Consider the following 12,118-nt stretch of genomic DNA (forward strand, 5'->3'; position numbering starts at 1 on the left):
CAATGTCTCCCATCCTTCACAAGCTTTTCATGTGAGAGAGCGATAGAGTAAGAGGTCATCTAAATTATTCAACGGTGCCAACAGAAAACTGACAATGAGGATTGGAGGTCCAGACCCTGGATTGCATACTCTTACGTTAGCAGCTGGAAACAGTCAACCCTCTAACAAAACTGTTCTATAGGAGGCTATATGAGGTTACTCTGAATACATAGCCCAGAAAGACCCATTCATGGTACCCAGGACACTCTCAAGAGGACTGAAGTCTCCATGGATGTGTACAGATAATATGTGCCTAGTATGACGCCTCTTATGTCAAGTAATCCCGTACTTATATTTTTGCAATGGAGAGAGGGTTGCACCTCACCATCACAGTACCACTCAATCCAGTTGTTTGTGCAAAAACCTCCCATTTAACCCTGAAAGCAATACCTTGCCATCCTCGGAATACACGTTCTCGTTGAATCCTCTCACGATGGTCCGGTCTATGAACAGGCTTCTCATCACCACGATGGTTTTCAGCACTTTCCCCAACGTCACCTAAAGGAAGAGACAGCAGAGAGGAAAAGACAATGACAAATTCAGCCCTGTTCAGTCTCTCCTAACCAACCACCATGCCAAAGAAATGTGCTAGCCTTCTCTCCCCTTCTCTCTCCCCTTGAGGCGGTGGTTAACCTACAACCTATAGTGCTCTACACTGGATGGCCCAATAGGCTTGTTGTACGCAACCTTTCCAGTGAATGAACCTTGGAAAAGAGCACACACCTCTTTTCATCCGACACACGCTTGACAAACAGAATTACTGAGTTGCAAAGTGTGACTGTGTTAGACATTGACCTTGATCTTTGAAGGAGATGGGGGAGACAGAGAGAGAGGGGGAGACAGAGAGATGGGGGAGACAGAGAGAGAGAGGGGGAGACAGAGAGAGAGGGGGAGACAGAGAGATGGGGTAGACAGAGAGATGGGGTAGACAGAGAGATGGGGGAGACAGAGAGATGGGTAGACAGAGAGATGGGGGTAGACAGAGAGATGAGGGAGATAGAGAGAGGGGGGAGACAGAGTGATGGGGGGAGCCAGAGAGAGATGGGGAGCCAGAGAGAGGGGGAGACAGAGAGAGGGGGGAGACAGAGTGATGGGGGAGCCAGAGAGAGAGGGGGAGCCAGAGAGGGGGGGAGACAGAGAGATGGGGGAGACAGAGAGAGAGAGAGAGGGGGAGACAGAGAGATGGGGGAGACAGAGAGAGAGGGAGACAGAGAGAGAGAGAGAGAGGGGGGAGACAGAGAGAGGGGGGAGACAGAGAGATGGGGGAGACAGAGAGATGGGGGAGACAGAGAGATGGGGGAGACAGAGAGAGAGAGAGAGGGGGGAGACAGAGAGATGGGGGAGACAGAGAGAGAGAGGGGGAGACAGAGAGAGAGAGAGAGATGGGGGAGACAGAGAGAGGGGGGAGACAGAGAGAGGGGGAGACAGAGAGATGGGGGAGACAGAGAGAGAGGGGGAGACAGAGAGAGGGGGGAGACAGAGAGAGGGGGAGACAGAGAGAGAGGGGGAGACAGAGAGAGGGGGGAGACAGAGAGAGGGGGGAGACAGAGAGAGGGGGAGACAGAGAGAGGGGGAGACAGAGAGAGAGGGGGAGACAGGGAGAGATGGGGAGCCAGAGAGAGGAGGGAGACAGAGAGATGGGGGAGACAGAGAGAGGGGGAGACAGAGAGATGGGGGAGACAGAGAGATGGGGGAGACAGAGAGAGGGGGGAGACAGAGAGAGGGGGAGACAGAGAGATGGGGGAGACAGAGAGATGGGGGAGACAGAGAGGGGGGAGACAGAGAGATGGGGGAGACAGAGAGAGGGGGGGAGACAGAGAGATGGGGGAGGAAAGGGGGAAGAAGGCCCCCTCTTTATTTGTCAAATCTGTTCAAACATCAGCAGCGTCCCCAGAACAAAACAGCGGTGCTTATCACCTGCTCTACCCAGTCTGAATTATTAATCCGAGGCAGCGCTCCGGCTCGGTCGGCGAGAACACTGCCCCAGACTGACAGGGAGAGCAAAGGCTTCAACTCTTTTCATGACTCCACTCAAACATGAGAAAGAGGTGGTGACTGAGAAACCCTCTCATTTGAACAAGCCAAATCAGTTGGATTCAATGGAAGACTTAGCAGTATGAAATTGCATGAACTGAGCAACAATGCCTTAGCGAGACAAGAAAGATGATGTGGCAACGGAGGATACAGGTTACAAAATACAATTTTTAAAAAGACTAATACTCGGTGGCAGTTTATTTGACGTACATTACCAGATATTTACCTGGATATTAGGCTATATCTACAAATAATGTATTTTCATAAAAATAGTGAAAGGTTCACAACTCTAAAGTGTCTTCATCAGGCTTCGCTAAGCTGAGGACATTGTGTAGGGATTGTCTGGGAGTCTGTGGGAGCTGATATGGTATATCTACAGCCTAGTCTGAGTACACAGTTCAAGGAAAATGCATGTTTTTAGACAAATAATACATTTTCACAAAAATGGTATAGCATTCTCTGTAAATTGTCTTCATCAGGCTTCGCTAAACTGAGAACATTGTGTAGAAATGGTTTTGAAGTCTGCAAACTTGTATGGTAGGCCTACATGTTAAAATGTGAATTACACAGTAATAGGCTAACCAATGAATTACTTATTTGTTTCTTTGGTACAATTTACCAATTGCGTTCTAGCCTATCCATTTGTTGCCATATAATTTCCTGATAATATCGGACAAACAGTGTGGAAAGAGTACCGTAAGATGAAGTGCTACCAAGACATCTGCAATGGCCATTTCAGATGTCTCGTTAAATCGTTACTTATTAAATAGTTGACCAGTTATATGTTTTTCTAGCTCTAAATCCAATGGAAGCTGACCAGAGTTTCAGTTCATGGAGGAATAGTAAGAGGTTGGTATTTGAATTTGTGCGGAGAGGAAAACCCCCCAGCATTGTCTAACACTTCAAAAGCATTTGACTTGATGGATTGTTCTGCACTCCAAAAGAAGAAACAAAAGGACACTTTTTAAGTCCGGTGACAGAGAATCTAACGATCCTCCATGCATAAATGAATAAATCCATTAATGAGGAAAATATCACCATTGAATAGTATTTGTTTCCCCGCAGATGACGGTTGGTTAGATGGCCTAAGAGGCTTCCGTAAAAGGCCTGTCATTTCCAGAGCTCTTGTAAGCCTGCTAATTGGAAAGGTGATCGACAAACACATTTCGAGGAGTGCCTGAACACACCGAGTGCAGTTTAGAGAGGAAAGAAACGTCCTCCTGTTAAGTGTGTTAGCACAGACAAGTAAAAGATAGTGATGGTTACAAAACAGTACAAGGCTAACTAGGTAGTGACTCTTTTACTCATGCAGAAAAAGAGAAGGAAAGTCTTCCTGCATGGCCAGCCAAAGTAGGCTATCCCTTCTAGTCAGGTTAAACTGTCGATCAACCCAAAACCACTACTAAGAGCAGTGCACACACAGACCTGTCTCTCCAAAAGACCTTCAGAGAGATGACACCAAAATACACTTTGAACACCGCAGACCTGGACGGCCCTTTTAAGTTCAACTGAGGAGTGGGTATTAGATGTGATTAAACATGTCAAGAAAATGCAGCCACATCCAATCATATTTCATTAGGGTGCCTCAGCAACAAACATTTCCCCTTCTTTAGCGGTTGCGCTTATTAAATTCAGGAGTGTCAGGAAGGCTCAAAGGCTGCCATGTCTCTCCGGCAGCCCGCTCGCTCCTCAGCAAGACAGGTGCTCAAAGGGAGAATCCATTACTGACGACAGGCCTTTTATAGTTCTCTGCTCTGCTCTGCTCAGGCCGGGCCAGGCAATGAGGCTCGTCCACAGACTGACTGACTGACTAACTAACTAAAGCACCCGGACAGGCTTCCATCTCCCATGCCTGACAAACAGTCACCAATCTCTTCAGCTACAACAAATCCAAATCAATCCTCCTTTTTAGTAAACTTTTCAGTAATTTTAGTAGCCTTTTTTGTAGCCTTTTCAGTATTTCTCTATTAGGCCTACTCGGCAAGAAAAAGTTGGTAATTGAAAACAAAGTTTTGTCAGATGATTTCGTAACTCACAAGTCAATAAGAAGCTAAGAATAACATTTCACTCCATCAAGACTTCAATTCATTGGCCCGGTACGGACTGTACCAAGGGAAAAGGGGAGACCAGGGGCAGTGGGCAATTGTAAAACCTTGAATTTCTCCAAACAGAAACAAGCTTCAGTGATTAAACTCATTCAGTACATGCCCATTTTGGTTCCCCCTGCTTGAAATGTTTCAGTCAAAAGTAGTTTTTTCCACCGGCTGTATATTTTTTTTATACTGTCCTGACCATTAATGTCCAATAATTCGAATTAGCATAATTGTATCACTAAAGTATTCACACCCCTTGACTTTTTCTACATTTTGTTGTTACAGCCTGAATTTAAAATGGATTAAAATTAGATGTTTGGTCACTGGCCACACAATACCCCATAATGTCAAAGTGGAATTATGTTTTTTGAAATATTTACAAATTAATTAAAAATGAAAAGCTGAAATGTCAAGAGTCAATAAGTATTCAACCCCTTTGTTATGGCAAGCCTAAATAAGTTCAGGAGTACACATTTGCTTAACAAGTCACAAATTAAGTTGCATGGACTCACTCTGTGTGCAATAATAGTGTTTAACATGAGTTTTGAATGACTACTTCATCTCTGTACCCCACACATACAATTATTTGTAAGGTCCCCGAGTCGAGCAGTGAATTTCAAACACAGATTAAACCACAAAGACCAGGGAGGTTTTTATTATTTTGTAAACATTTGTAAAAACATAATTCCACTTTGACATTATGGGGTATTGTGTGTGAGCCAGCGATAAAAATTCTCAATTGAATCGATTTTAAATTCAGATTGTGGAAAAGGTCAAGGGGTGTGAATACTTTCTGAAGGCACTGTATGGTCTATGAAGTCAAACTCACTTAACTACATATGTTAATTCATAAACATGAATGTTTTTTTAAGTTAAGTGAGTATATTTGGTTTATTTTTTAGGTGTTACATTTGGCCGCAGCTACTGTTACAATTGCCCCTGGCACGGGGGCAAATGTAACATCCAGACTTTTTCAGATTAAAATCAATATTGTGATCAGACGTCATATGTACAGAACTAGAAATGGTATGAATGGTTAGGAGACAGATGTACGTTTCTTATATATAAAAATGACCGGCCTAGTTCAAGTGGTCTCTGAGCAACAGAGTAAAATACAAAAAAAAGTAAAATTGCCCCTAGTCTCCCGTACACACTAAAACAATTCCTGTTTTCCAGTTTATGAGCGAATCAAATTTCTAATCCTAAACAGATAAAATGTCTTAAATCAACTTGATTGTAACGGTCCTGTAAATGGTTCTGTAAACAACTGAATTCAACAGGGTTTTCTTTTCCATGGTGAATTGACATCAACTACAGTGCATTCAACAAGCTTCCTGTCATCCAGGACCTCTATACCAGGCGTGTCAGAGGAAGGCCCTAAAAATTGTCAAAGACTCCAGCCACCTTAGTCATAGACTGTTCTCTCTGCTACCGCACGGCAAGTGGTACCGGAGCGCCAAGTCTAGGTCCAAAAGGCTTCTTAACAGCTTCTACCCCCAAGCCATAAGACTCCTGAACAGCTAATCAAATGGCTACCAGGACTATTTGCATTGTTCCCCCCCACCCCCACTTTTACGCTGATGCGTCTCTATGTTTATTATCTATGCATAGTCACGTTAACTCTACCTACATGCACATATTACCTAAATTACCTCGACTAACCTGTGCCCCTGCACATTGACTCTGTACCGGTACCCCCTGTATATAGCCTCGCAACCATTAATTTACTGCTGCTCTTTAATTATTTTTTATGTTTATTTTTTACTTATTTATTTTTTGCTTAACACTTATTTTTCTTAAAACTGCATTGTTGGTTAAGGGCTTGTAAGCAAGCATTTCACTGTAAGGTCTACACCTGTTGTATTCGGCGCATGTGACAAATTTTAAGACCCCTTGACTTTTTCCACATTTAGTTACGTTACAGCCGTATTTGAAAATTGATTCAATCGTTTTTTCCCTCATCAAGCTACACATAATTCTCCATAATGACGAAGCAAAAACAGGCAAAACAATTTTGGCCACATTTATTACAAATAAAAAACGGAAATATCACAGTTACATATGTATTCAGACCCTTTACTCAGTACTTTGCAGCGATTACAGCCTCGAGTTTTCTTGTGTATGACACTACAAGCTTGGCATACCTGTATTTGGGGAGATTCTCCCATTCTTCTCCCAAGATCCTCTCAAGCTCTGTCAGGTTGGATGGGGAGCGTCGCTGCACAACTATTTTCAGGTCTCTCCAGAGATGTTCGATCGGGTTCAAGTCCGGGCTCTGGCTGGGCCAAACAAGGACATTCAGAGACTTGGTCGCTCTCCTGTTGGTAGGTGAACCTTTGCCCCAGTCTGAGGTCCTGGGCACTCTGGAGCAGGTTATCATCAAGGATCTCTCTTTACACTTTACTCCGTTCATCTTTCCCTCGATCCTGGCAGCTGAAAAACATCCCCACAGCATGATGCTGCCACCCCATGCTTCACCATAGGGATGGTGCCAGATTTCCTCCAGACGTGACGCTTGGCATTCAGGCCAAAGAGTTCAATCTTTGTTTCATCAGACCAGAGAATCTTGTTTCTCATGGTCTGAGAGTCCTTTAGGTGCCTTTTGGCAAACGGGCTGTCATGTGCCTTTTACTGAGCAGTGGCTTCCATCTGGCCACTCTACCATAAAGCCCTGATTGGTGGAGTGCTGCAGAGATGGTTGTCCTTCTGGAAGGTTCTCCCATCTCCACAGAGGAACTCTAGAGCTCTGTCAGAGTGACCATCGGGATCTTGGTTACCTCCCTGCCAATGGCCCTTCTCCCCCGACTGCTCAACTTGGCCGGGCGGCCAGCTCTAGGAAGAGTATTGGTGGTTCCAAACTTCTTCCATTTAAGAATGATGGAAGCCTCTGTGTTCTTGGGGACCTTCAATGCTGCAGAACGTTTTTGGTACCCTTCCCCAGATCTGTGCCACGACACCATCCTGTCTCGGAGCTCTACGGACAATTCCTTTGACCTCATGGCTTGGTTTCTTCTCTGACATGCACTGTCAACTGTGGGACCTCATATAGACAGATGTGTGCCTTTCCAAATCATGTCCAATCAATTGTATTAACCACAGGTGGACTCCAATCAAGTTGCAGAAACATCTCAAGGATGATCAATGGAAACAGGATGCATCTGAGCTCAGTTCCGAGTCTTATAGCAAAGGGTCTGAATACTTAGGTAAATACATTTTTTTTCTCCAAACACCTGTTTTCGCTTTGTCATTACGGGGTATTGTGTGTAGAGAAAAAATATGTATTTAATCCATTTTAGAATAAGGCTGTAACGTAACAAAATGTAGAAAAAGTGAAGGGGTCTGAATACTTTCCGAATGCACCGTATATTAAAGTAATATAAAGCGCAAGGCTACTTATTACTTACTATATTAAAGTAATAAATGAATCTCTCATTTGAGACCTGCCGATTTCTCCTGTCCCAAATGAATATAATGGTATCCATGGGACAGATGTCATGGAATGTAGACCCAGTTCCACTTTAGACAACTTGTTGCAGCAGTTGTAATTCCTAGCGAGTGTGCCAAATTTAAGAAAAAAAGTCTCAGTTAATCAATTTGGGGGAGCATGTTGTGCATCACCTTTCACATAGTGCACTGTTCTACTCCTAGATGCTTTGTCTCTATGTGGAGATACAAACAGAGAGGGTGTTTGGAGCTCTACAGTACTAAATAGCCTACACGAATGAGGCGCTAAAATACCGACCATCTGCTTCAGGCTCTGTGTCTATCCAGTGAAATGGGTCAGAAGAAAGCAGTGCGCTCACACACAGACGCATAGGTGCAGGTACGGTTATACAATAAATTGATCTACAGGTCTCCTTCCTTAACAACTGTTGACAGATTATGTCTGACATATTCACAACCACAATGGTAGAGTCTAAGACTTCTCTCTACACTCAGGTCTTCTCCACTGCATCTTTTCTGAAGGTTTCAAACTTGTTTGAAATAACTACAAATGAGACTAGCTGACTACCTAGTCGGCTGTACTTTATGTTTCCAAAGTGCTTTCCTGATACCCAGACTAAAAGTATGGCCCTGGCAGGGCTCCAGTAGCCCTTTACCCAGTGGGTAGCGCAGAGCTACACCTTGGGAACCGATGAGCAGGCCTAGTGTGGTTCATTAGGAAAAGTGAAAGTGCATTTCTGTCCATGGCTGCAGCATAGGCTCACAGATGGTGGGCCGTTTTATTTAGCAAGAGAGTGGGCAGCCGAGCACATATAGTAGAGAGCAGAGCACACAACAAATTGGAGACACGATTAAAAAGTAAAAGGTTCCAACCAAGAAGTGGGGCTGGATGTGACTGACGTCCTCTATGGTCCTGTGAGATAAAAAGGGAGCCGACACGCTGAGATGGCGAAAAAAAAAAGAGTGAGAGAAAGAAGAAAGTCGGCCTTGCAATAAAAGGCTCTGCAGTTTTCACGTGCTATATCCGCATAACACATGTCACAGACACAGAGAGGCTCATAATTCAAGATCCAAAACTATAGCCCACTGATATGTCACCACAAGGAATGATGTCGAGGTTTATGAAGTTGTGTGGCTCTGGGTGACAAATGGTTGAAAAACACCAATACCCCTTCCTCTTGACAGTTAATAATTTGTTCTGAAGAAAAACTCCATGAAACCCAACAATGCCGCTGTGTGACACTAGGGGGAAGGAATTGTTGAAGGTGATTCAGTTCTTTCTTTGAACTGGTGAAATAACAGTGTGAGAGGGATCACTTGGACAAATTTCAATTTATGGTGGAAACCCCTCCACTATTTTAGGTCTCCATTTCAATCAGTAGGAATGAAAATATTGAACCACCAAAACATGACTTATTTGCCCATCTGGCTACCAGTCAGTCTGCTACCTGATCCTGCTTGGTGAGGGCTTGCTGAGGCTGGTTCTCTTTTGATGACGGCCATGTTTGTTGGTTTCCCTGCCAGTGTTGCCAATTTAGCGACTTTGTCGCTATACTTCGCAAGTTTTCAGACCACTCCAGTGAGATGTATTGGTAAAAGAGTATAGCGACAAATTCGTCGGGGACCGCAGCAAAGCAAATTGGCGCTGTCACGTCGTCGCAGCAACGGCAAAACGTCATCTAGCGACAAATCAAGGAGCCAATAGCGATTGTCACTGAAAAATAGGTGGCAACACTACTCCCTGCCCTGACCTCAGCGCCTGGAGATTCTCTCCTCCTCAGCATTAAGCTAGTCAGAGGATATCCTGTCAATATTCCACACATGGAGCGGTGCCAACCTGCCCCGCTCCCCTTACATACCGCCCCTGGCCCGGGCGTTCCGGTCCACTGGAGCGACCTTGAGGTGGGGAAAAAAGATACCCCAACAAAGTCACTTTAAAATTCAATTAATGAGCCCCATGTACATGTCCTGCTCCTCTCAAAGGTGTCAAAAGAAGCAACAACAAACAACTAGGAGCTTCAAAAACGACTACCAAGATGCAGTGAAAAGTTTTTTTTTAACGTGCTCATCTTTTAGATTTCAGTATTGTCTCAGATAGATCATCAGTGATATGATCTGACAGGCAACGTTGCTCTATTTGACAAAATACAAGAAATAAGATGAGGTTATGGATGGGATTTAGGTAAAATCGAATGAATAGCCTATAAGGTTGCCTGAATGGTGAACATAGATGACCTGTACATTTAACTCATGCATACAGAAATTCTGGAGGCTTAAGCTGCAGGGAAAAGAGAGTGAGAGTGAGAGAGATAGGGATGGAGGGGCGTGGCTGATGAAGGCGTTACTCAGAGCGCTAATAGCCACAATCTAAGGCAGAGAGCTCCATCGTTAGCCTTCGCCTGCCACTGGAGGGGATTAGACACACTGGTCCTTTCCTCTGACCCGCCCCAATTAACACCGCATCCCTCTCGCTACTGACACAGTTCACAGTCAGCCGTTAACACACAGCTGGACCCAGAACGTGTGAGTGAGTGAGTGAGTGAGTGTGAGAGAGCGGGGGAGAGAGAGTGAGTAACAAAGCACACACACAGGGCCAGGAAGTACAACTGACTAGGTATCCCCCTTTCCCTTTCTACTACAGGTTATCAGACGAGATCCTCTACGCCAGGGTTCCCCAACTGATTTTATTTCCCCCCCCCAACCACACAAGTTTTCTGAGCAAAAAACCCCACACTTTTTTGTTGTTGTTGTTGGACATAAAACACTTAAACACCAGCAAATCAGTTTCCAAGTGATTTTAATTTAGGAAACCTCTTCCAACGTATTACCACTAATTATTTGTAATTATGTTCCGGCCCACTGTTCCCTCTGCAGAACATACGTTTGTCAGTTGTCACGTTTTACAACAGTGCATGACATCCCTCTCCTAGGATCATATTATTAAGAAAAACAAAGACAGATGTAGAGCATCACTTCATTCCTTCAAGGACAAGCCCACCCCACCCCTAAAGGCAAGCCCTTTAGTTGTGTTAATCATTTTCTGTTACAGTAGAAAACATTATATGTGCTTTTGGAAAGCTAACCTCATATTCAAAACCGTCTGATACTGATGTGCATTGTATTCTGACTGAGGGGTGACGCATAAATTATCGAGGCTAGCGCATTTCTAATTCCAACCAACAAAACGGCTCACATGAACAATAACCCACAGAGAATGGACAAGTTATTACAGCTTTAACAGTGGCCAAACACACACATATGGTGATTGTTACAACACTAACAGTCCATTAACAAATGCATCTGCAAGAAACCGACATTCGGGTTGCTTGTACTTAACCGACAATGCACACGGTAAGTGTAGGTGTTCTTTGGACCTCTGCAGTGCCAGTGACGGTGGTGGTGAGGTAATGAGGCCTAGATGTACTATGGAGGACAGGACTGGGAGTAGAGCTGGGAGCTGCCAGCCTGCCAACTGGGCCATCTGTGAGCCAGTGCCCCGTGGGTGTGAATCAGTGAACCCCCACGGTCGGGGATGGAGTATGTGTAATCTTCCTGTCTCTCTCCGCTGCCAGCCCCTCTCTTTCTTACTCTCCCTCTCCACCCCTCTCTCTTTACCCTCTCATTTCTGTTTTTGCATGCCCAATGGATTAGAGTTGGACACAGTATTGGCGCATGAAGTGATCTTAGCGTCATTTGAGCTAAGAGGGAGGCTTAAGGGGAAGGCCAAAGTTCACGCTGAGTGCTGACAACCTGGCGGTCATGATTAAAATGGCAAGACTGACCAGAGTGCTTTTCCTCACATCACTAAGTCAGTAAGAGAGGCACCGACCTGGAGAGACTAGTGTTGTCACGATACCAACATTTTACTAACGATACGCTACCAGGCCAAGCATCACGATACCAAGTAGTATCGCGATACCGCGGGAGAAAATGTTCAGTGGCGTAGCATCATGTTCGCCCCGTCCCCCGGACACTTGTTCTCTTTTTCTAAACGTTATCCGTATGTTCACTGATATTCACACTTCTACTCAATACAACACATACTGAATTAACTTCACACTTTTCACTGTATAATAGAATACTGCATTGAAATGTCTGATTTGCTCATATTTGCAAAGGCCTACCTCTGATGTGGCTGGAGGAATGGGAGAAAGGAATATACATGCATAATGATCTGCATGGCATTGGGGAAAACACTGCATGAAACCTTCTTTACTCTTCAGTTAACACCCAGACACACACTCTCCCTCCCTCCTTCACACACACTCTTTGTCTCCCTCTCCCATAAACACCCCACTCTCTCTCTCTCTCTCTCCCAAAAACAAATACATACACTGCTCCAAACATTTAAAACGTTAGGCACCAAACAGAATTTAAGGAGCACCAGAAAGAGATAGATATTTGAAATAGTTTAGGCTTACATTAGGCCTATATGAATCCTACCTTTTGACGCACATCTCATGAGTAGCAGACCCTTTTCCTTTCTTCCTGTGCCAAATCAAATTAGC

General features: G+C 44.5%; 1 protein-coding gene across 2 annotated transcripts in view; it reads right to left on the reverse strand.

The window, feature by feature from the left end:
• LOC121550200 (mediator of RNA polymerase II transcription subunit 27-like) overlaps positions 1-12,118 on the reverse strand; it is a 148,462-nt gene that overhangs the window by 14,274 nt on the left and 122,070 nt on the right. For both annotated transcript variants that reach the window (XM_041862345.2, XM_041862344.2), the window contains exon 5: positions 430-537. In XM_041862345.2, the coding sequence (XP_041718279.1) occupies positions 430-537 (108 nt within the window). The remainder of the gene's footprint in view (positions 1-429; positions 538-12,118) is intronic.

This window comes from Coregonus clupeaformis, chromosome 18 (assembly GCF_020615455.1).
Source record: "Coregonus clupeaformis isolate EN_2021a chromosome 18, ASM2061545v1, whole genome shotgun sequence".
NCBI classification, from domain to species: Eukaryota; Metazoa; Chordata; class Actinopteri; order Salmoniformes; family Salmonidae; genus Coregonus; species Coregonus clupeaformis.